The 18,854-nt window shown below is 61.9% G+C and overlaps 4 protein-coding genes across 4 annotated transcripts in view; 2 read left to right on the top strand and 2 right to left on the bottom strand.

Moving 5' to 3' along the window:
• Nucleotides 1–627: 627 nt before the first annotated feature.
• Nucleotides 628–8,240, top strand: SLC49A3 (solute carrier family 49 member 3). The gene is given in 11 exon segments (XM_079154522.1): nt 628–819; nt 3,142–3,300; nt 3,490–3,703; nt 3,861–3,937; nt 5,262–5,399; nt 5,482–5,598; nt 6,024–6,176; nt 6,404–6,561; nt 6,835–6,944; nt 7,508–7,746; nt 7,748–8,240. Coding segments are annotated over 11 exon segments (1,512 nt in total). The 5' UTR covers nt 628–696; the 3' UTR covers nt 7,772–8,240.
• Nucleotides 8,241–8,257: 17 nt separating this feature from the next.
• Nucleotides 8,258–14,115, bottom strand: MYL5 (myosin light chain 5). Its single transcript, XM_079154523.1, has 6 exons — nt 13,949–14,115; nt 10,978–11,080; nt 10,769–10,844; nt 9,884–9,988; nt 9,399–9,477; nt 8,258–8,942 (listed from the first exon to the last, which is right to left on the bottom strand). Exons 1-6 carry the CDS (start codon nt 13,966–13,968, stop codon nt 8,849–8,851), a joined length of 477 nt encoding a protein of 158 aa, XP_079010649.1. The 5' UTR covers nt 13,969–14,115; the 3' UTR covers nt 8,258–8,848.
• A 145-nt stretch (nt 14,116–14,260) lies between these two features.
• Nucleotides 14,261–15,489, top strand: ATP5ME (ATP synthase membrane subunit e). Its single transcript, XM_079154524.1, has 4 exons — nt 14,261–14,363; nt 14,885–14,939; nt 15,042–15,140; nt 15,408–15,489. Exons 1-4 carry the CDS (start codon nt 14,328–14,330, stop codon nt 15,431–15,433), a joined length of 216 nt encoding a protein of 71 aa, XP_079010650.1. The 5' UTR covers nt 14,261–14,327; the 3' UTR covers nt 15,434–15,489.
• A 1,456-nt stretch (nt 15,490–16,945) lies between these two features.
• The window catches only part of PDE6B (phosphodiesterase 6B), a gene marked incomplete at its 5' end in the record, with an annotated part of 53,241 nt that continues 51,332 nt past the window's right edge, over nt 16,946–18,854 (bottom strand). Inside the window, 3 exons of the mRNA XM_079154576.1 lie at nt 16,946–17,074; nt 17,795–17,948; nt 18,760–18,843. Coding sequence (XP_079010702.1) covers nt 17,013–17,074; nt 17,795–17,948; nt 18,760–18,843 — 300 coding nt within the window. The 3' untranslated portion in view covers nt 16,946–17,012. The remainder of the gene's footprint in view (nt 17,075–17,794; nt 17,949–18,759; nt 18,844–18,854) is intronic.

Below are 18,854 nucleotides of genomic sequence, written 5' to 3' on the forward strand. Positions count from 1 at the left end.
AAGCGGTCTGCTTGAGGGACAGGAGACCTTGAAGGGGAAACCGGTGCTCATGTCTACCCAGGCTGGCCCGCAGGAACCAGCCAGGCCCAGGCCCAGCGAGGCAGGCTGGCCTCCCTTCTACCTCCCACCCATAGGCCTCACGGGAGACAAACAGAAACCTGCCCAGCTGCTGGGCCAACTGTCCCCAGCGAAGCAGCAGACAACATCCCGGTGGGAGGACGGGCTCTTCAGGCCCAGGCCTCTTGTCCTCTTCGGCTCCCACCCTCCCTGCTTCCCCAGGAGCAGGTGTAATGACACTCTGGATTCCAGGCTCTTTGCAGACTGACACCTGTCTCCTCTTCCAGGCTGGCCTCTAGCGTCTCGCCGCCGCTTGTCTGGATCTCAGGAGTTTGGGGGGGCAAAGAGACTTCAGGCCCGCGTTCCTGCCTCCACCCCCGCGAGCATGTTCAGGCCGGTGCTCACAGGCCGTGACCCGACGGCCCCTGCGGGCGGGCACTGACTCCTGCGTAGGCCGGGATTCCCACCCTGGCTCCAGCACTGCGCCGAGTGCAACTCCGCCCACCGGCCCCGCCCACACGGCGCCGCGCCCTGCGGTCGGTCGGGTGGGGACTGACCCCGCTGCCCCGCCCCGCCCGGCGCCGCCTGGCCCGCCTACGCGGGCGCCCTTAAGTCCGCGGGGGACCCAGGGCCATAGCGATGGCAGAGCCGACGGGAGCAGCGCCAGAGGCCGCCGGGGGCGCTCCGCGGGGCCCCCGCGCCTACGCGCGCCGCTGGGTCTTCCTGCTGGTGGTCAGCTTGCTGAGCTGCTCCAACGCCACGGTACCGGCTGGGCGGGCGTGGGAGCAGTGGAGCCAGCCTGTCGCACTGTCGCGCAGCCCTGGGGTCGGGGCCACGCCTGTCCGTTGCTCTGGTGCGGGGACCCTGGGCCTGGGGCTCTGGCGCCTTCTCCTGGACCACGCTGGACCCCGAGTCAGGGGCCGATGTCTGTCCCAGTCTGTCCCGGCCCCAGGGCCTCGGCAGTGGGCACCCAGAGGGACCAGGGGGAAGATGGGCTTTGCCAGTTTCAGGTGTGCCACTCCCCACCTATAGCTTCCCAGACTCTCTGCAGCCCCCAGCTCTGCAGCCAGAGGCCTGGGCTGCCTCACTCACAGCCCCTGTACTCGGGTGGGCTGTGGGGGACCCTCGCTTCCCCTGTGCCAGGCCTGGCCACCTCTCCGTGTTACTTGAACTGGCATCCATAGCCCCTGGGCACACCTGAGTGGAGGAGGGCTTCCAACCGTCTCACCACCACCTGACTCAGATGTGACTGAACTGGGTGGCTGTGATGGGGGCTTGCGGGCTGTTAGTATGCGCCCCGGTCTGCAGGCTGCAACAACTCCAGAAACCTCTCGTCTGCCAGAGCCACCTGGGGGAGCCCTGACTCACTGCGGTGGCCTGGCCCCCAGGCCCCTGTGTCTAAACAAGGCTGTGGGTGTGTGTCTGAGGGTGCACTCAGACATCCTCTGGAGCTGCTTCCATGGGTCTGAGAAGCTCCTGGGGTCCTGTCACTGTGGAGCAGACCAGTATTGTGATTCCTGCTTGGGTGCCACTGGGCTTCATGTTTTCCCTGGCCAGGTTCCTGGCTCACTTTCCGCAGCTGGTGACCAGGGCTCCCAGGTGCAGAGGGGACAGGTGGCACAGAGCTTGGGATGAGCCCAGCATTCTGAACAGGGCTCCCTGTGGGGCAGCTGCCCGCTCTGCAGGAAGAGGAGGGGTGAGCAGGGCAGGGCTGGGAGCTGGTTGAACAATTTCTTGCACAGCAGGTAAGTTGGACAAGCCGTCTCCTGCCATCTGTGGGCCACAGCTCTGGTAGGAAGATGGATGGAGCTGCTGCCTGCTGTCCAGGGAGGGGCTCCATTCAGTTCTTCAGAGCAGGCTGGGTAAACAGATGCTGACCCCTGTCGACTGCTGGATTAGACCAGGCAGGAGGCAGCTAGGCCTGCTTCTGCTCTTTCTGAGCTGGGGATCATCCCCTGCACTGTCCTGAGGAAAGAGGAAGAAAGTGTAGCCCTTGCCTAGCTGGCCATCATGTAGGCTTTGCAGCCGGAGCCTGGCTCTTACTGCCTGCCATGGAGGGTGGGCCCTGGAGCTCTGGTGTCCTGAGTTGGTTCATGGGGAACTTGGACCAGACACACCCTGTGGTTGGTCCCTGTGCCACCCTCCTCCCCCACTGGGTTAAGCCTCTATGACCCATGACTCCTCCTTTCCTCCTACCCCCTCACCTCTTCCAGAAAGCCTGCCCCACAGCCCAGTGTGGTGAGTGTGCTGTTTGCTGAGAACCCGTGGGCTGCTCTCAGCATTTGATAACTCCTATGGTTAAAGAATGTCCTCTGCCCTGGGGATGGCCTCACCTGCGGGACACCTGTCTCCCGTGGGGGGGGGGGGGGACTCACACAGTGGAGGCGTTTCTACCTGAGAGTCCATTGCCCAGCTTGCAGACAGACCACCCGCTCCCCCAGACATTCCAGGTCTGAGCTCTGCTGTCCCTTTGGCTCTGTCCTCAGCCCCGCCAGGCCTTCCTTACCCTCTGGGTGCTGCGGCCCTGCTGCCTCACTCCTCACACCCTGGGCTCTCCATGCTTCCTGCCTTTGCCATCTGGATGTCTGGCATGGCGTCTCCAGCACCCACTGACCACCCCGGCTGTCTCAGCATAGGACTCATCCATGCAGTGGGGGGCCAGGGCTGCCACCTCCCCTCACCCAATGTCCCTTGCCTCCTGCGCCCCAGTGCTGTGTCCAGGCAACTCTGTCCCTCCGAAGTTCTCTTGCTGCCTCTCCTTGCCCATGTGGCAAGTCTCAGCTGCCCACCTGCCCTTTCACACCCACTGTCCACACAGTGCTTCCCAAAGGGTGGGTGCTGGGCACTCTCCCTGCTGACACCCCTCAACCTTTCCTTGGGGGTCAGGTCCAGTCCCAGGGGGCTCCCGATGCTGTAGACTCTGACCAGATCACCAGCTGGGCTGGTCCAGCTTCCCACTGCTCTCAGGCCTGCCCATGCTCTCCTGCCGAGGGCTGGCTGGCGGGCAGCAGGCGGGCAGCAGGCGGCCAGGGAGGAGCGGCAGGGCAGTGCCTTGGGCCCTCGCCGACTCCCCACTCCCCGCAGCTGTGGCTCAGCTTCGCCCCCGTGGCAGACGTCATTGGCCAGCACTTCCTCCTGTCCGTGGCACAGGTCGACTGGCTCTCGCTCATCTACCTGGTGGTCTCCATCCCATTTGGCATCTTGGCCATCTGGGTCCTAGACTCGGTGGGGCTCCGAGGGGCGGTGAGTCAGACCCCACACCCTGACCCGCCTGAGGGGGTGGGTGCACGACCTTCTCCCCAGAACAGGACCCACCAGCCCTGCTGGTGGAGTTGCCAGGGCAGTGGGGTGACTGGAAATTGGGATGTGTCCTGTGGGCTGAGGCTGGTCATCTGAGGACAAGGGGAGTCTGAGTCTGGGCTGTCCCTGCAGACCGTCCTGGGTGCATGGCTGAACTTTGCTGGGAGTATGCTCCGCGCCCTGCCCGGTGTGGCTCCCTGGATTCTCAACCCATTTGCCTTCTTCATGGGTGGCCAGAGCCTCTGTGCTCTGGCCCAGAACCTGGTCATCTTCTCTCCAGCCAAGCTGGCTGCCTTGTGGTTCCCAGAGCACCAGCGAGCCACAGCCAACATGATCGCCACCATGTGTGAGTCCCAGGGCTGAGCCTTCTGCCTGCCTGGGTCCTCGGCCCCCTGAGCTCATCAGAGGCCACAGTGCCAGTGGCAGGAAGCCTCCCCCCTGGGCTGGGGCTGAGGCTGGGCATGACTGAACTGACGTGCTGCTTGGTTTATCTGCCCACCCAGCAAATCCCCTGGGCATCCTCGTGGCCAGTGTGCTGTCACCTGCCCTGGTCAAGAAGGGAGAAGACATCCCCCTAATGGTGAGGGAGCTTGAAAGGTGCACATGTGTGGTGTCTCTCTGCTCTGTTTGTGCATGTGCTTGGTGTGTGGGGCAGTGTGCAGGTGTGTCATGTGTAAATGTGCGCTGTGTTCATGTGTTTGTGTGCATGTGTGTATGTGCACACATGTGTGTGCATGTGTAGCATGCAAATGTGTGCATGGTGTGTAAGCACTTGTGTGTGACATGTACATGTAAGTACATGGTGTGAATGCACGTGTAGTGTGTGCATATGTGTGGTGTGTACATGTGCATGGTGTATGCATGTGTGTAGTATGTGTGTGTGGTATGTGCATGTGCATGGTGTGTGTAGCTGTGTGGTGTGTATGTGTGTGGAATGTACATGTGTGTGCATGGTGTGCACGCATGTGTGGCATGCATGTGGTGTGTGCATATGTATAGTGTGTATGTGTGTGGCATGTGCATGGCGTGTGTGCATCTGTGTGATGTGTATGTGTGTGGTGTGTGCATGTGCATGATGTGTGTGCAGCTGTGTAGTGGGTATGTGTATGGTGTGTGCTTGTGCATGGTGGGTACAGCTGTGTGATGTGTATATGGGTGGCATGTGTGTACATGGTGCACATGTATTTGTGGTACATGGCATGTGTGCAGTGTGTACATGTGTGTGCATGGTGTGCGTGCATATGTGGTATGCATGTGGTGTGTGCATGTGCATGATGTGTGTGTGGCTGTGTGGTGTGCATGTGTGTGGTGTGTGCATGTGCATGGTGTGTGTGTGGTGTGTGTATGTGCATGGTGTGTGTGTAGTTGTGTGGTATGTGTGTGGTGTGTGCATGTGCATGGTGTGTGTGCAGCTGTGTGGTGTGTATGTGTGGCACGTGCTTGTGCATGGTGTATGCAGCTGTGTGGTGTGTCTGTGGTGTGTGCATGTGCATGGTGTGTGTGCATCTCTGTGGTGTGTATGTATGCAGTATGTGCATGTGCATGGTGTGTGGCATGTGTGCACATGTGCACCTGCACCTGAGCTCTGACATACCTGGGTGTGTTTGCATGACCTGCTTCCTGTGTGGTTGTGCAGCTGGCCCTTAGGTGACTGAGTCTGTTCTGGAGGGTCAGGCTGGCCTTGTTAAGGTAGGAGTCATCCTCGAGTAACATTTCGAAGCCTCCAGGAGCAGGTGAGGGTGGATCAGAGCATCCCACCACAAGCCCTGGGTTTGCTGGTGTCTCTGGAGGTTGGAGGGTGGGCCAGAGCCCATAAAGGGGTGAGAACCTGGGTCCAGGGCAGGGTGGAGGCACGTGGGCACGATTACATGTATGGCTGTTTATGACACCCACCCCTCTCCCAGCTTGGAGTCTACACCATCCCTGCAGGCCTTGCCTGCCTGCTGGCCACTGTCTGCCTCTGGGAGAGTGTACCCCCCACCCCACCTTCTGTGGGGGCTGCCAGCTCCACCTCAGAGAACTTCCTGCAGGGGCTCAAGCTGGTGAGTGTGGGGGACTCTAGGGGTGGGAAGGCCCTGGCCAGAAGCACCTGGGCTTCTGGGCTGAGAGGCACCTCCCCTCCAGCTTCTGCGGAACAAGGCCTACGTCATCCTGGCTGTGTGCTTTGGGGGTGGCATCGGGGTCTTCTCCAGCTTCTCGGCTCTTCTGGAGCAGATCCTCTGTGCCAACGGCTATTCCAATGTGAGTTCCTGGCCCTGCCCAGCAGGGACCCTGCCTCTGCTAGGGTCACCCACCCTCGAGTGCCCACTGTCCACACTGGAAGAAGACACTGAGGAGGGGCCAGCTGTAGGGCTCACACATCCCTGGGGCATGACTCCACACACACTGACCTTTGACCTTTGCCTGTGCCCTCTGGCTCAGAGCTGGGTGTGGACCTGGGGCATGTTTCCCCCTCTGCTTTAGACACAGGGCGCTGAGGGCCTGGGGGGTGTCTCTGGTGACTGGCCCTTCTCCCTAGTGGCTGCACAGTACTGAATCCCACCCTGGCAGGCAGCCAACAGTGTTGTCCTGGTTGGGCCTCGGATACTGCCCTGGTCACAGCTATGTCCCAAGGAGCTCTGGTGGCCCCCCTGCCCCAGGAGGGTGCCTGCACTCCCCCTCCTCAGGAGTTCTCCGGCCTTTGTGGGGCTCTCTTCATTGTGTTTGGGATCCTGGGGGCACTGGTTCTTGGCCTGTACGTGGATCGGACCAAGCGCTTCACTGAGGCCACCAAGATGGGTCTCTGCCTGGCTTCCATGGCCTGTGTGGCCTTTGCCCTGGTGAGTGTCTCTTGGATCTGAGGTCCTCTACGGGGTTGAGGGGTGCCCGGGCAGGTGGTTGGTGGGAGGGCAGTGGTGGCTTGGCCCAGGCAGATGCCTGGCCTCTTAGGCATGGCCTCTCCTGCTGGGGGGCTGTGGGGGTGGGGCATTGCTGCCCATTAGCTGGGTACCTAGTGGGTACATCTGACTGCTCCCTGCCGTCTCCCCTGTCACCCTCCTGCTCCCAGGTGTCCCGGCTGCAGGGCCAGGCCCTGGCAGTGGCCGCCATCTGCTCCCTGTTTGGGTTCTTCGGCTTCTCCGTGGCACCTGTGGCCATGGAGCTGGCGGTTGAGTGTGCCTTTCCCGTGGGTGAGGGTGCAGCCGCGGGCCTGGTCTTCGTGCTGGGGTGAGTGTCCGCCTGCCCTGGCTGCTTCCCTGGGCCCAGAGGCTCTCCCCTGGCTCTCCTCGGGCCACGTGGCCCAAGCCTGTTTGGGAAGAGCGTAGCCTGTCTGCTCTGGTGAGGGTGGGCCCTGGGCAGGCTTGCGGCATGTGGACTGGGCTTCATGCTGCTCTGTGACCCTTGTGCAGTGGGCAGCTTGAAGTTGATCCCTCCCAAGTGGCATCTTGCTCTGGTGGGTGGGCAGTGCTGTTGCCCTGGCTGAGGGCCATGTGTATCCAGGCAGGCTGAGGGTGTGCTCATCATGGTCCTGCTGACAGCACTGACCACACGGTCAGCAGATCCGTCTTTCTCCACCTGTCAGCATGGTGAGGACCCGCTGGACTGGACGGGTGAGTATCCATGCCCATGTCCCAGGGCCCTCAGAGGGCAGAGGTGAAAAGGCCAGGCCTGGCCAGTTGAGGCAGCCCTGAAACCTCCCCTCCTGGACCCTCTCTCTTGGTGCCCTTTACGTGCCTTGGCACAGGGGTGCAGGATGGGCCACACACTGCTGGGCTCAGCAGGTAGGTGCAGCCCAAAGACCCTGATAGAAACCCAACCTCGGTACCTGCTGGTGAGCTGTTTTAGGGCCAGGAGAGCGAAAGAGAAACAGAGGCCTGGGGCAGAGATCTGAGAGGGAAAAAAAGAGTCAGGGACAGAGACAGAGGGACAGGGACAGGGAGATGAGAGGGATACAGCATGTAGGTCAGAGCTGGGGTGAGCAGCAATGACAGTGGTGTGTCAGGCACCCGTGTCCTGAGCCCACAGCCCTTGGCACAGGGCCGGTGACTCCTGGGTCTGTCAGGACAGGGAGTGGGGCTGTTTCAGGGCTGCTCTGTGGTCATGGGGGTTCAGATTCCCTGGGCTGTGGCTGCTTGGGCCAGCTGAGGGAACAGAGCTGTGTTTGTGTCCCCAGTGTCTCTGCTGCTGATGGCCAGCCTGTGTACCCTCTTCACCTGTGTCTTGGTGCTCTTCTTCCACACCCCTTACCGGCGCCTGCAGGCTGAGTCTGCAGGACCCCCGCTACCCTGGACATGTGCCCCAGAGCCGAGTGCCACAAGCCCAGCTCTGGCACCAGCGCATGAAGCTCCTGGCTCAGCTCCCCCAGCTCAGAGGCTGCAGGAAGCTCTTGGCCCTGCCTCCTGCCTTCAGGAGCCCCAAGGACTCACGGAGACTGTGACCAGGGGTGTCTCATGAAGGGATGGGGAGAGGCAGTCACTGGTCACTGAGGCTGTGACCACAGGCTCAGCGTTCTCACCCAGGGCATAGCAGGATAGCGCTATGGCCCCTGGGCAGACTGTATGCCTGTAGCAAGAACAGCTGCTACTGTGCAGGCACCAGCCAGGGAGAACAGCCCAATGCAGGGCAGTGTGGGTCAGAGGGGTGGCCTGGAACAGCAGCAGGGGCTGAGGGGGAGCTGAGTAATGGGGTCCTGAGGGCCACAGCATGGAGTGGCCCTGGAGTGGACAGGTGTGGGCACCTGCTAGGAGGAGCCAATTCCTGAGCCTCCACCTCTGCTCACTATGGGGTGACTGCGCGCTGAGCCTGGTTACAGGACAGGTGGGCAGGCTGCCAGCAGAGGGGCCCCAGGCCAAAGCAGAGACTCCTGGGCAGACACTGGCAGGCAGGTGTGTGGGTCCACGTTTATTGAACTGGCCACAGCCTGGCTGGAGCAGCCTCACTCCTTCTCCTCCCCATGGGTGAGCACGTAGCTCAGCGCCTTGTAGTCCACGTTGCCTGCTGCATCGATCGAGGCGAACTCCAGCATCTGGTCCACCTGAGTGCAAGCCGGTTGGTGGGTTCGGGGTCAGACCCCGTGGAAGTGGGCAGTGAGAGGTCCCCAGGCCTCAGCTGCCCAGATGCTCTGAATTACAGGTGCTGAACTCCAGGGGCTCCTAGTGCTGTTTCTCTGCCAGGAGTGGGGAGGTGGGGGGCGAGGGGGCGAGGAGGGGCGGGAGGGGTGAGAAGCAGGGCGAGGGGTTCACAGACAAGCAGTGCTGGCCTGCACCCTGTGACTGAGCTGGTCAGCAGTGCTCAGGGTGGCCGCCTGGGCAAGGTAAAGAATGGGGGTGGAGTTCTGGAGTACAGGTAGGGGTCGGCCTGCCCCCCTCAGGCTAGGACAGTGAGCCTGTCCCTCAGCGGGGACAGACCACTGACTGGTGAGCAGCTTCCAGCCCTGACCTTCCCCGGAGCTCAGTCCCACAGGAGCCCCTGCCCAGGGCCTGTTCTCAGTCCTGCACAGCAGGCTGCTGCAGCCTTAGGGCTGGTGTCCTCCAGCTGCCCTCTGTGGCTGCAGGCCTACCTCAGTCGCAGTCATCTTGTCAGCCTGGGACATCAGCAGGCGCTTGATGCTGAGGGAAAGGAGGCGCGGAGGAGCGGTCATGCTCTTGAGGAAGGGCTGGCAGCTCACACCCAGCTTCCCTAACGAGGCTGAGAGTGGAGTGGGCTCCGTCCACCCCTGCCTTCCCAGTGCCTGGTGGTCACCCAAGCCCATCCTGACCTCCATCAGCTGCCCTCACTCCTGGGGAGGTGTCTTATGGGGCCGCAGTGCTTGGGAGGGAGACCTGATCACCCCGTCTCCAGCACCTGCGTGAGGCGGCCCTCTGCAATGGGGCTAAAGACAGTGATGGGGCAGGGGCCTCGATGTCCTGGTTCTCGGGTACCGCCCCACCTGGGTGGGCTGGCCCCTGGGGTCATCCTGAAGGACTCAGCTCAGGCCACGGCAGGCCCTGGGGCTGGAGAGACAGGGAGTGGGCGGGTGTGGTGCTGCAGCCCCTCCGGCCAGGCCCTCCTGCAGCCGCACTCACTACTCCTTGTGGATGCTGCCTTTGCCGTCGGGATCCAGCATCTTGAAGGCATTCAGGATGGTCTCCTCAGTGTCCGTGCCTGCCACAAAGAGGCCATAGGGTCCCCTACTGCCCCAGGGCTCTGAGCCACTGCCCCACAGCATCCTCTGCCGGGAAGCCTTCCCACTCCTGAGTCCCAGGGAGCCTGTCCGTTGTTCCCACCTGGGGGAACTATTCTCAGGGTCCCCAGCATCAGCCCACGCCTGCAACTGGAACCAGGGATCTGGGAGTGAAGGACAGAGCCGCTGGACAGCTGGGAAGACGCAAGGTCTGGAACTCGCATGGCTCTGGGTAGCTGACGGCTTCTCAGGGCCTGGGAAGATGCAGACCTGTACGTGCAGCGTCTGGATTTCTAAGCACTGGGAGCTAGCCAGGCACATGCACACTGCGGGCAACTGGCCGAGGGCTGCCCAGGAGTGCTCCCCTGCTCGGGGCCAGGAGCTCACCAGTCAGCTTCTCCCCAAACAGGTTCAGGAACATGGTGAAGTTGATAGGCCCCGAGGCCTCCCGGAGCATGGCATCCAGCTCGTCATCCTTGACGTTGGTCTTGCCTGTCGCAAAACCAGGAGGAGGGTTCGGCAGGGCAGGGCAGGACTGTCCTCCCTTGCCCTCTGCCCTTGTCGACACTGGCTACCCACTCCTGTTGTTCTCCAGGGTGACCCCAGAACAGTGCTTGGCTCTTGTGGGAGGTGCCCTCAGCCAGGTGTGTGGGGCCCAGGCTGGGGAAGGTGCATTTACCCCAAACCCTGAGCCTGGGGCACAGCTGCTGAGGAGCAGGGAGGTCAGAGGTGGGCAGAGGGGAGGTGTCTCTTCTGTATTCAGGCATGAGGGGGTTGAAAGGGGACCCCCTATTACAGGGAGAAACCTGCCTGCCTTCCCCAGCTCCCAGGGCAGGAGCAGGAGCCTCAGGCCTGGCCAGCTGATTTACCCCCATCCTGTGGGGGATTTTGGTGGAGCAGCTGCGTGTGCCTGGGTGGGCTTGGAGAGGACTGGGGACACTGGGTCCAACGTGACAGGTAGACAGGCCTCCATGGCCTCTCCTAGCTCTGTGAGGCTGGGTGGAGGCAGGTGGGCCGTGCCCGCCATGAGTTGCAGCTGCCACATCCCACTAGTGCTGTGTCCTCCTGGGACCCCCTGCCCTGAGCCCATCCCAGGTGCTCACGTGTGGGCTGTGGGCAGCCGCGGGTCTACCCTGGGCATCACGTGCTGGCCCTGAGTAAGCCAGGTATGCAGGGCGCTGGGCCAGCCTGCAGGGCAGTGCCCTTGCTCCACTCAGGGAAGGACGGGCACGTCCAGGCTGATGCCACAGCTTGCCTTCCAGGGGGACCTACCCAAGGAGGCGTAGACGTCCTTCAGGTCCTCCTTGTCGATGAAGCCGTCTCGGTTCTGATCCATGAGAGTGAATGCCTAGGACCCAGGGGGCGGGTTGCACTGCTGGTGGCCCAGCTCTGCCTCCAACCCCACTGCCATGCCAACCCCTCTCCCACACCAAGGGGACAGGCAGCCACAGGCCCCCAGCGGGGTGAGGGCACAGACCCACCTCCTTGAACTCCTGGATCTGGGTCTGCTCAAAGTTGGAGAAGACGTTGGAGGACGCCCTCTGGGCGCGCAGGGCCCCGCCCTCCTTCTTCTTGGTCTTCCTGCTGGCCTGAGGCAGGAGGACGGGACTGAGGGTCCCAGCCAGCTGGGGGAGCCCCAGGACACCCCATGATTCAGCTGAAGGTCCCTGGCCAGCTGGAGCCCCAGGGCAATCCCAAGATTCAGGAGGCTTAACTCAGAATGGAGAGGATCAGGCAGCACGGTGTCCCCAAGCCCAGGTGTACGGGGGACGACAGGGATTCCTTAGGCCCTGGAACAGCACAGGGCTGAGACTACCTTGCTGGGCTTGGCCTGGGGGCTCCAGGACAAATGGACTCTATGAGTGGGCCTGTCCTGGGCACCAGGTCTCCTGCAGGCCCCATGCTGCCCCGACTGTCACCAGGTGGCCTTGGGGCATGCACTTCTCACGCCCACACCGAGGTGTGTGTTCACACGCTTGTACACACGCACACACGTCACACATGGCATGCACACACACTCTCACATGCCCCTGCCCAGTTGCCTGCCTGGCTGCCGGCTCACCATGCCTGGGTCTTCCCTGCCCAGGGCACGGGTCCTGCCTGTCTTAAGCTTCTGCCTAGTCCCCCAGGACACCTCAGACTTCGGCTGCCATTCCCTACAAGGACAGGCTCAGGGAACCCCAGGGGACTGGACAACTGCAGAGAGAGCCTAAGCAGCCTGCCAGTGACTCAGACACCCCTCTGCCCCCAGGCACCAGGAGGCTGGTCTCCAGGGCCACCTGCCAAGTTCTTGGCCAGGACCTGGGGGTTGAGAGCCCTATGGGGCCCTGCTGGGCTACAGGAACTGCAGGCCCCAGAGGAAGGTCACCTTTTCCAGGTCTGCACAGAGGTGCTGCAAGTAGCCCAAGCGCTGCTGAGCACACTTGTTTTGTTTGTTTGTTTGTTCGTTCATTGGTCCTGGGATTGAACCCAGGGGTGCGCTACCACTGAGCTATATCCCCAGCTCTTTTTAGAGACAAGGTCTTGCTAAGTTGCTGAGGCTGGCCCCGTACTCGCCATCCTCCACCTCAGCCTCCCACGTTGCTGGGATGGCAGGTGTGTGCCACTGTGAGCACTTGGAGCATACACCAGACGGGGGCCTATGACCCTGGCCTGACCCTCTGACCTCATGGCGGCAGCTCCCTGGCTGCCCATGGGGGATGAAGTTTCTGTGAGGCAGGAAACTTGGGGGTGGCCAGGCTGCCCAGATGACCTGGCTGGGTCACTCTTGGTCCCTCGGTCTCCCTCCTACTGCCTAACCTGATGGGCAGAGTTCTGGGAAGGAACATAGCTTCAGTCATAAAGTTCCCTCCCAGGTGCTGCTACCCAAGACCCCCAGAGTCAAAAGGGTCTTCAGGTAGGACTCTGTGGAGGCATCACCTGCCTGGGAGGATCTGGGGGAGACAGAGAGCCAGATGTCAGGGCTGGGGACCAGGAGCCAAGGGCCCCCCTCCTGGGGCGGGGCTGGGGGGCGCTGCAGGAGTCTGGCTTGGCTGCTGGCTGGAGAAAGCTGCAGGTCCCCAGGGAGCACCCTGGCCCAGGCTGAGCTGGGCTCTAAAGATAGCGACACAGACAGGGATATCAGGATTCTGCACACATCTGACCCCAACAGGTGCAGAGGCTTCCAAGGGGATCCTGAGCCAAGTGAGACCCTCCCTCCCACCCCCTACCCCTCAAGATGCCCTGACCCCAGCCAGGCATCCAGCAGTGCCTGGGTCTTCCCTGGGTAGCCTGTGTGCACCCATGTGCGTGGATGTGGTGTGCCCTGGCCCCAAAAGCTGCTGGTATGTCCTGTCCCCTGTTGTCGCCTTGGGCCCCAGAGACACTTATTTTCAATTCTGGAAGCTTGAGCTGCTGAGGAGTGCAGTTTATTTTAAAATTCAGTGAAGAGAAACCCCACTCGGTCACCTGAGGTCATCTGGCCAGTGGCCTAAGGGCAGGAAGGGGAGGGGGGCTCTGCAAGCTACTGATGTCTGTGTGGGTGGAGGGCTCTGTTTTGTGCACTTGTGGATTCCCCAGGAGCCATGGGGATGAGGAGGGCTGGGGTCTGCCTCAGCCCGCCAAGACTGGGCTCTGGCAGGAATCCTCAGGGGCTCCAGGTTAGCCTCATCCAGACAGAAGAGCAGCTGGCCCTACTGGATTGGCCTGGGTGTTCCCGTCTCCAGCCCTGACTTTCCAGCTGGGGAGGCCCAGGGCCGGGATTGCAGAGCAAGCTGGGAAAGGGGACAAGCTCCGCTGGGGCCCTTGAGTGCCAGGGCAGCCGGGCTCTGGGTCTCCCTCCAGGGCTGCTGAGCACCTAAGGGCGTGGGAGTTTTCATTGCATTTATTCACTTTAGATTCAGTCATGTGCTTTTTGGAAACAGGAATTCGAGGAAGGGTAAGGAAAGGTGGAATTCCCCAATTTCCGGGGCTGGTGGTGGGGTTATGGACTTGGATAGGACACAAGCCTTGGCCCTCCAGACGACCTGCCCTGTAGGGCAGGGTAGAGGAAGCCCAGAGCACAGGTAGCGTCCAGTAGGCATGAGGTCACTGCGGGGGTAAGGACAGCTGATGGGGTTGGTGGACCACTGGGTCACGGATGGCCCCATTTCGGGCAACCCCAGCCATGGCTGGCCCAGGTGGGGGAAGGAAGTAGCCATTCCGAGAAGCAGAGGCAAGCAGAGGCTGGAAGGGCGCCTGGGTCGAGGTGCACCTGGGAGCTCACGGCTGTGGGTTCTGAGGGCTGGGTCGAGTAGGAGGGCAGGGGCGCTCAGGGGGAGCAGTCGCAGAAAGGGCCTTCAGGCCACTGGCTAGCTGCACGCGCGCCGTCCGGTCACTGGTCTGCGGCCACCGCGTTCCAGTGGGCAAGGGCTCGGCTCAGCGCTCGGCACCCGGTCGCCGCCCCGGAGCCCGCCCGCGCTCCAGGCCTCGGACCCCTCCAGCACGCGCTCCATACCGCAGCGCGCACGCGCAGCGTGGGCTTCGGTTAGTTCTCTTCGAGGTCCAAACCCCTGCGGAAGGCCCGGCCCGCGCGCCCAGGGCCGTTTCGCTCGGTTCCCTCCTTCCGGGGCAAAGAACGCGGCCCGCGCACCGCACCCTTCCCTCCCGGCCGCGCGCAGCCTCCCCTTGCGCCCGTGCGCGCCCGTGACGTCAGCCGCCGAGCGAGGGCGCTCTGCCCCCTCCAGCCGGCAGAGGGCGCCGGTCCCACCGCTCGGCCTGCACCGCTCGCGCTCCGGCGCTCCCGCGGCCTTCCGGGCCCCTGCGGAGTTCGCCTCCGCCTCGTTTCCGCTTCCGGTTCAAGGTCAGGGACAAGATGGTGCCGCCGGTGCAGGTCTCTCCGCTCATCAAGGTGAACCCGGCTTCGTGGCAGCAGCGCGGTTATACGGGCTGCGACCCCGACCCCTGACCCGCGACGCTCACCCCCAGACCCTGCAGGCTGCGACCCCCGCCCTCCCCGACCCTGCGGGCTGCGACCCCCCCGCGGCCCCGCCTTCCTTCGTCCCCCACCCGCGGCGCGACCCCCGCCCCGCGACCCCGCCTTCCTTCGTCCCCGACCCGCGGCGCGACCCCCGCCCCGCGGCCCCGCCTTCCTTCGTCCCCGACCCGCGGCGCGACCCCCGCCCCGCGGCCCCGCCTTCCTTCGTCCCCACCCGCGGCGCGACCCCCGCCCCGCGGCCCCGCCTTCCTTCGTCCCCACCCGCGGCGCGACCCCCGCCCCGCGGCCCCGCCTTCCTTCGTCCCCACCCGCGGCGCGACCCCCGCCCCGCGGCCCCGCCTTCCTTCGTCCCCCACCCGCGGCGCGACCCCCGCCCCGCGGCCCCGCCTTCCTTCGTCCCCCACCCGCGCGCCCTGACGCCTGTGCCCCCGCAGCTCGGCCGCTACTCGGCGCTGGTCCTCGGCGTGGCCTACGGAGCCAAGCGCTACAGTGAGTGCCCGGCGGGCGGGCGGAGGGCCGGGGCTCACAGCTGCCCAGTCCTTCACGCAGCGTTTTCAGGGAGGAAGTTAATTGACGCCCCCCCCCCCCCAGGCTACTTAAAACCTCGGGCGGAAGAGGAGAGGAGGGTCGCCGCGGAGGAGAAGAAGAGGCAGGATGAGCTGAAGCGGATTGAGAGAGAACGGGCAGAAGGTAGGAGCGAGTCTTAGGCCTCCCACCCCATTACGGTGGAGGGAAGCGCCGCCGCCCCGGCCTGCCCAGTGCAGCGACTGCCCTGCGGGAGCAGCCCTGGAGGGTGGGGGTGCGCGGGCCCCAGCTTGTTGACCCCAGTAGGTTGAGTCAGGCGGAAGGGAGGGGAGGCCCAGGAGCCATTTTGGTGCAGTGGGATTCCTCGAGTTGGATTCTGGATTAAAACCTGAACTGTTGAGTGGCCTGAGAGTGTGTTTTCTGACCTTTCAGCCCAAGATGACAGCATATTGAAGTGAGGCACCGCGCCTGCCTCGCCCCAGCCAGCAGATGAATAAAGCTTCTCCCTGTGTGATGCCTGGCTCCTTCTCATCACTGCCCGGCGGGTCGGGCTCCTGGACTCTGCCCAGCATTGTGCTTTCTCAGGGTGGGGCACTTAGAGGGGATTTCAGAGAGATCAACCAGCACTACCCATCACAGACCCAAAATGCAGCTCACACACAGAGCAAAACAGAGAAATAGATCCTATTGTCTGGAGTGTCCAGGGGTACTCCAAGCAGTCCATCCTGATGAAGCAGTCCCTAGAGCTGCTTCTGCCAGCAGCCCAGGCCTCTGGACAGGTAGAGGAGGAATTGGAGGTTAAGTGGGTGGCTGGTGCAGCTTTTAAGTTGGAAGCTGGGTCTTCTGTCCCCAGCTCACAGTCCTCTCCTGTATTTCGAGGTGGCCAGGGCAACCTTGAGACAGAAGCCCAGGGAGGTGGCCTCCTGAAGGCTGTTAGGTTGGGCTATCCCTAACCTCCTAGACTGGACTCCTGGCCACTGCAGCTGTGAGTTGGAGCGGGATGGTTGTGTTGCTGCTTCCCACCTGTGTGTCGGGAGCAATCCCTAGGTGTGAAGCCTCAGGTTTTGTGAAGTCACATTTCAGAAGCTTGTATCTGGGTTCTGGGGGTGAATGAGTCGTCCCACCCCTGCCGCTTTCACCCTGAGCAGTGTTATTCCAGCACCCGGGTCTCCAGTGGTTGCCATCTCAGGCTCCTGTCTGAGGTTGTCACCAGGGGTCACGGAGATGAGATAAAAACTGGCTCCCTGCTCAGCAAGGCACTTGGCTCTTCTGGGTGCCCCTCTCTCCGAGGAGTGACGCTGTCCTGCAGAGTGCCATCCAGTGGGAGAGCATGTGGTGCTCACTGTAGTTGGAAACCCTTGTTCTCTACCAGGTAATGCCTATTCCAAAGGTGAGCCCCATTGGACTTTCTGCCTTTGCCCTTCTAGTCTACCAGTGTTAAGTCAGGAGAGGGGACAATTGCCCCTTAAGGACAGACTTCCTGGTGCAGGGTCTGGGCCAGTAAAAGCTTGGCTTCAAGTCCACCCCCCGTGCTCATTACAGACCACTGCCATCTGACTGCACTCTGGTCCTGGCCTTGTGCTTGCTGGCAGAGCCTTCTGCTGGGTCAAGCACTGTGTGCCCTCCATAGTAACTATAGGGTAAAAATAGACAAGTTGATCTCTACTTCATTCTGAATTCTGGGGTATGTTCTTGCTGAAGCAGGTAAGACACGTGGGTGCTGCACACCTGCATACACACATGTGCAGTTCTGAATGTCCCCGCTCAGCAATTTCAGACAGTTCACAGGCCCATTTCAAAGATCTCCCTGTGGGAACTGTATTCAAAAAATAGGTGAGTGATGTAGGCTATACGCTAATAAATTACTCAGAGTTGGCTTTAGTTTATAAAAAAAAAATAACCTTATAAAAATTCAAATATTCCAAACTGTCTTCAGTCATTTTCTTGGCTTCCTAACTTTTTACTCCAAAGTGCAAGAGGTGGAGCCCAAGTTCCAGTGGGTGAGGGGCTGGAGGGAGCTGGCTGCTGGACCAGGGCTCACAGGATACAGCAGGTAGAAGACTTGGGTGCCAGGTCACCATTGCAGATTTCTGTGCCCACTGTGAGAGAAGACGGGGTGAGTGGGGAGCCTGTGCTTCGTGTGCCCTTTCCCTGTGGGAGGGGAGTGCAGGTCTGGCCAGCCCAAGCTGATGAACTGGAGCTGAGCTGTCGGTGCTTCCTCCTGGACGCCATGCCCCAGTTGCTCTCAGTCCTGACCTCCCACCACTGTGAACCACCTTCTTCATGCTGGTCTACCCCTGGGCACTGTGCACAGGGGACAAGACGACCCAGGCTAGGGGAGCCAAGCTCAGAGCCAGGGAACACACCGGGCTCTGATCTGGGTGCACTGACTTGTTCACTGGGGCAGGCCTGTGACAGGGCCAGGTAAACAAGGACTTGGCACTGGAGGACTAACTCCTGGCAGCTACCTTTCAGTTTTGCTGTGGTTTCTGAGGGTGGCATGGGCATGTGGGTGGAGCTCACGAGCTGCTCAGGAGTGGACTCCTTGGTGGTGGAAGGGAGCTAGCTGCTAGGAGTCCAGCGAGCCTGCCTCCCTTTGCGAGGGCAGCAGTGTGGTTATTGGCGAGCACCTGAGCTCAGCTAGGAGCAGTGAGACTGCCCTGGGCCTGCCAACTGCACGGGGCCCTCCAGGCGGTGGCCAGCACCACCGTAGGCCTGGGCGTGCACTCTACCTCTCCCTCAGCCCAACTGCTGTGGGCTCTCTGCCCGACTTTGGCAGGGAGTGCCCTAATGCCCATCCTAGGTGGCAGGGTCCAGACCTTTCTTGGCTGCCACACTCTCCTGCTGCTGCTGCTCCTCCTCCAGGGCCTTCACTTTGGCCTCATGCTCGTCAGCCAGTGCTTTCCACTCCTTCCTGTTGTTTTGTAGTCGGTCAAACATGGGCAGGATCTCTTCATGGAAACGGGAGAACTCCTGGAGAAAACAAACCGTGTGTCTGTCCCCTCTGCTCCTGGAGGGCTGGGGTGGTTGTCTCTCTGGCCAGCCCCTGTGGATGGAGCTGAGAAAGGTAGAGGAGTCACCCTTGCTGGGCCGTGGCCTGTGGCCAGTTCAGAAGTGCATGTCCACGTTGGTCCTGCCTGAGTCACCAGTTAGGGCCGACTTCACCTAAGGCCAGATAGCACCCTCCTTGGAGAGCAGGGTGGGATGTTGCATGAGGCCCTAAAATCAACCCCACCCTGGTTAGTGCCCACCCAGCCCCTTTGTTGTGTCCTCAGAGGCCCAACCAGCAGAACTCAGACTCAGCAGGACCCAGGGTCCGTGGCCAGTGGGCAGGAACCTAGCTGCATTCCCATGTTCTGTAGGTCATGTGGGCTGGGCACACCAGCAGGGATGGGCAGACCCAGGCCCACTCTGGAGGGCTCACAAACACCCACCAAAGGAACCTGTAGGCAACTTGTAGCATTGCCCTGAAGACAGAGTGCCAGCCATCTTGTTGGAGGGCCTCACTGAGCAAGGACCTTGAGAGACCTGTGGGACAAGGGGCACTCTTGGTGCTCCTAAGGATGGTGGGTGGCAGGTTTCATCTCCAGGGCAGGCGAGAGGACAAGCCATGGCTGAGCAGGTGGGGTGAGGCTGGGATGGAGGTGCCACCACCTCATCAGATGGGGTGGACTCTGCACAAGCATTCCTCCAGCTTCCGGTCGCTGTGAGCCCCACCCACACCCCTGCCAGCTTCTGGCTACTCTTCCGCCAACACCCATCACCGTCTCCTTGGGCTTCGCACCTTGTACACAAACGTGCACACAAAGTCGATGAAGCCAACCTGCAGCTTGGGGAGCTCGTCCGCCTTGTTCCTGTCCATCATGGGCTTGTGGAGGA

Source organism: Sciurus vulgaris, assembly GCF_902686455.1.
Source record: "Sciurus vulgaris genome assembly, chromosome: 9".
NCBI lineage: Eukaryota > Metazoa > Chordata > Mammalia > Rodentia > Sciuridae > Sciurus > Sciurus vulgaris.

Bases quoted from the DNA above. Each gene is read 5' to 3' on its own strand.
- MYL5 (XM_079154523.1), bottom strand. From the start codon at position 13,968: ATGGAGCGCGTGCTGGAGGG. The intron at 9,478-9,883 runs GTGAGCTCCTGG...TCTTTGTGGCAG, and splicing joins GTTTGGGGAGAAGCTGACTG to GCACGGACACTGAGGAGACC. The intron at 8,943-9,398 runs GTGAGTGCGGCT...CCTTTCCCTCAG, and splicing joins GGCAGCATCCACAAGGAGTA to CATCAAGCGCCTGCTGATGT.
- ATP5ME (XM_079154524.1), top strand. From the start codon at position 14,328: ATGGTGCCGCCGGTGCAGGTCTCTCCGCTCATCAAG. The intron at 14,364-14,884 runs GTGAACCCGGCT...GTGCCCCCGCAG, and splicing joins AGGTCTCTCCGCTCATCAAG to CTCGGCCGCTACTCGGCGCT. The intron at 14,940-15,041 runs GTGAGTGCCCGG...CCCCCCCCCCAG, and splicing joins CTACGGAGCCAAGCGCTACA to GCTACTTAAAACCTCGGGCG.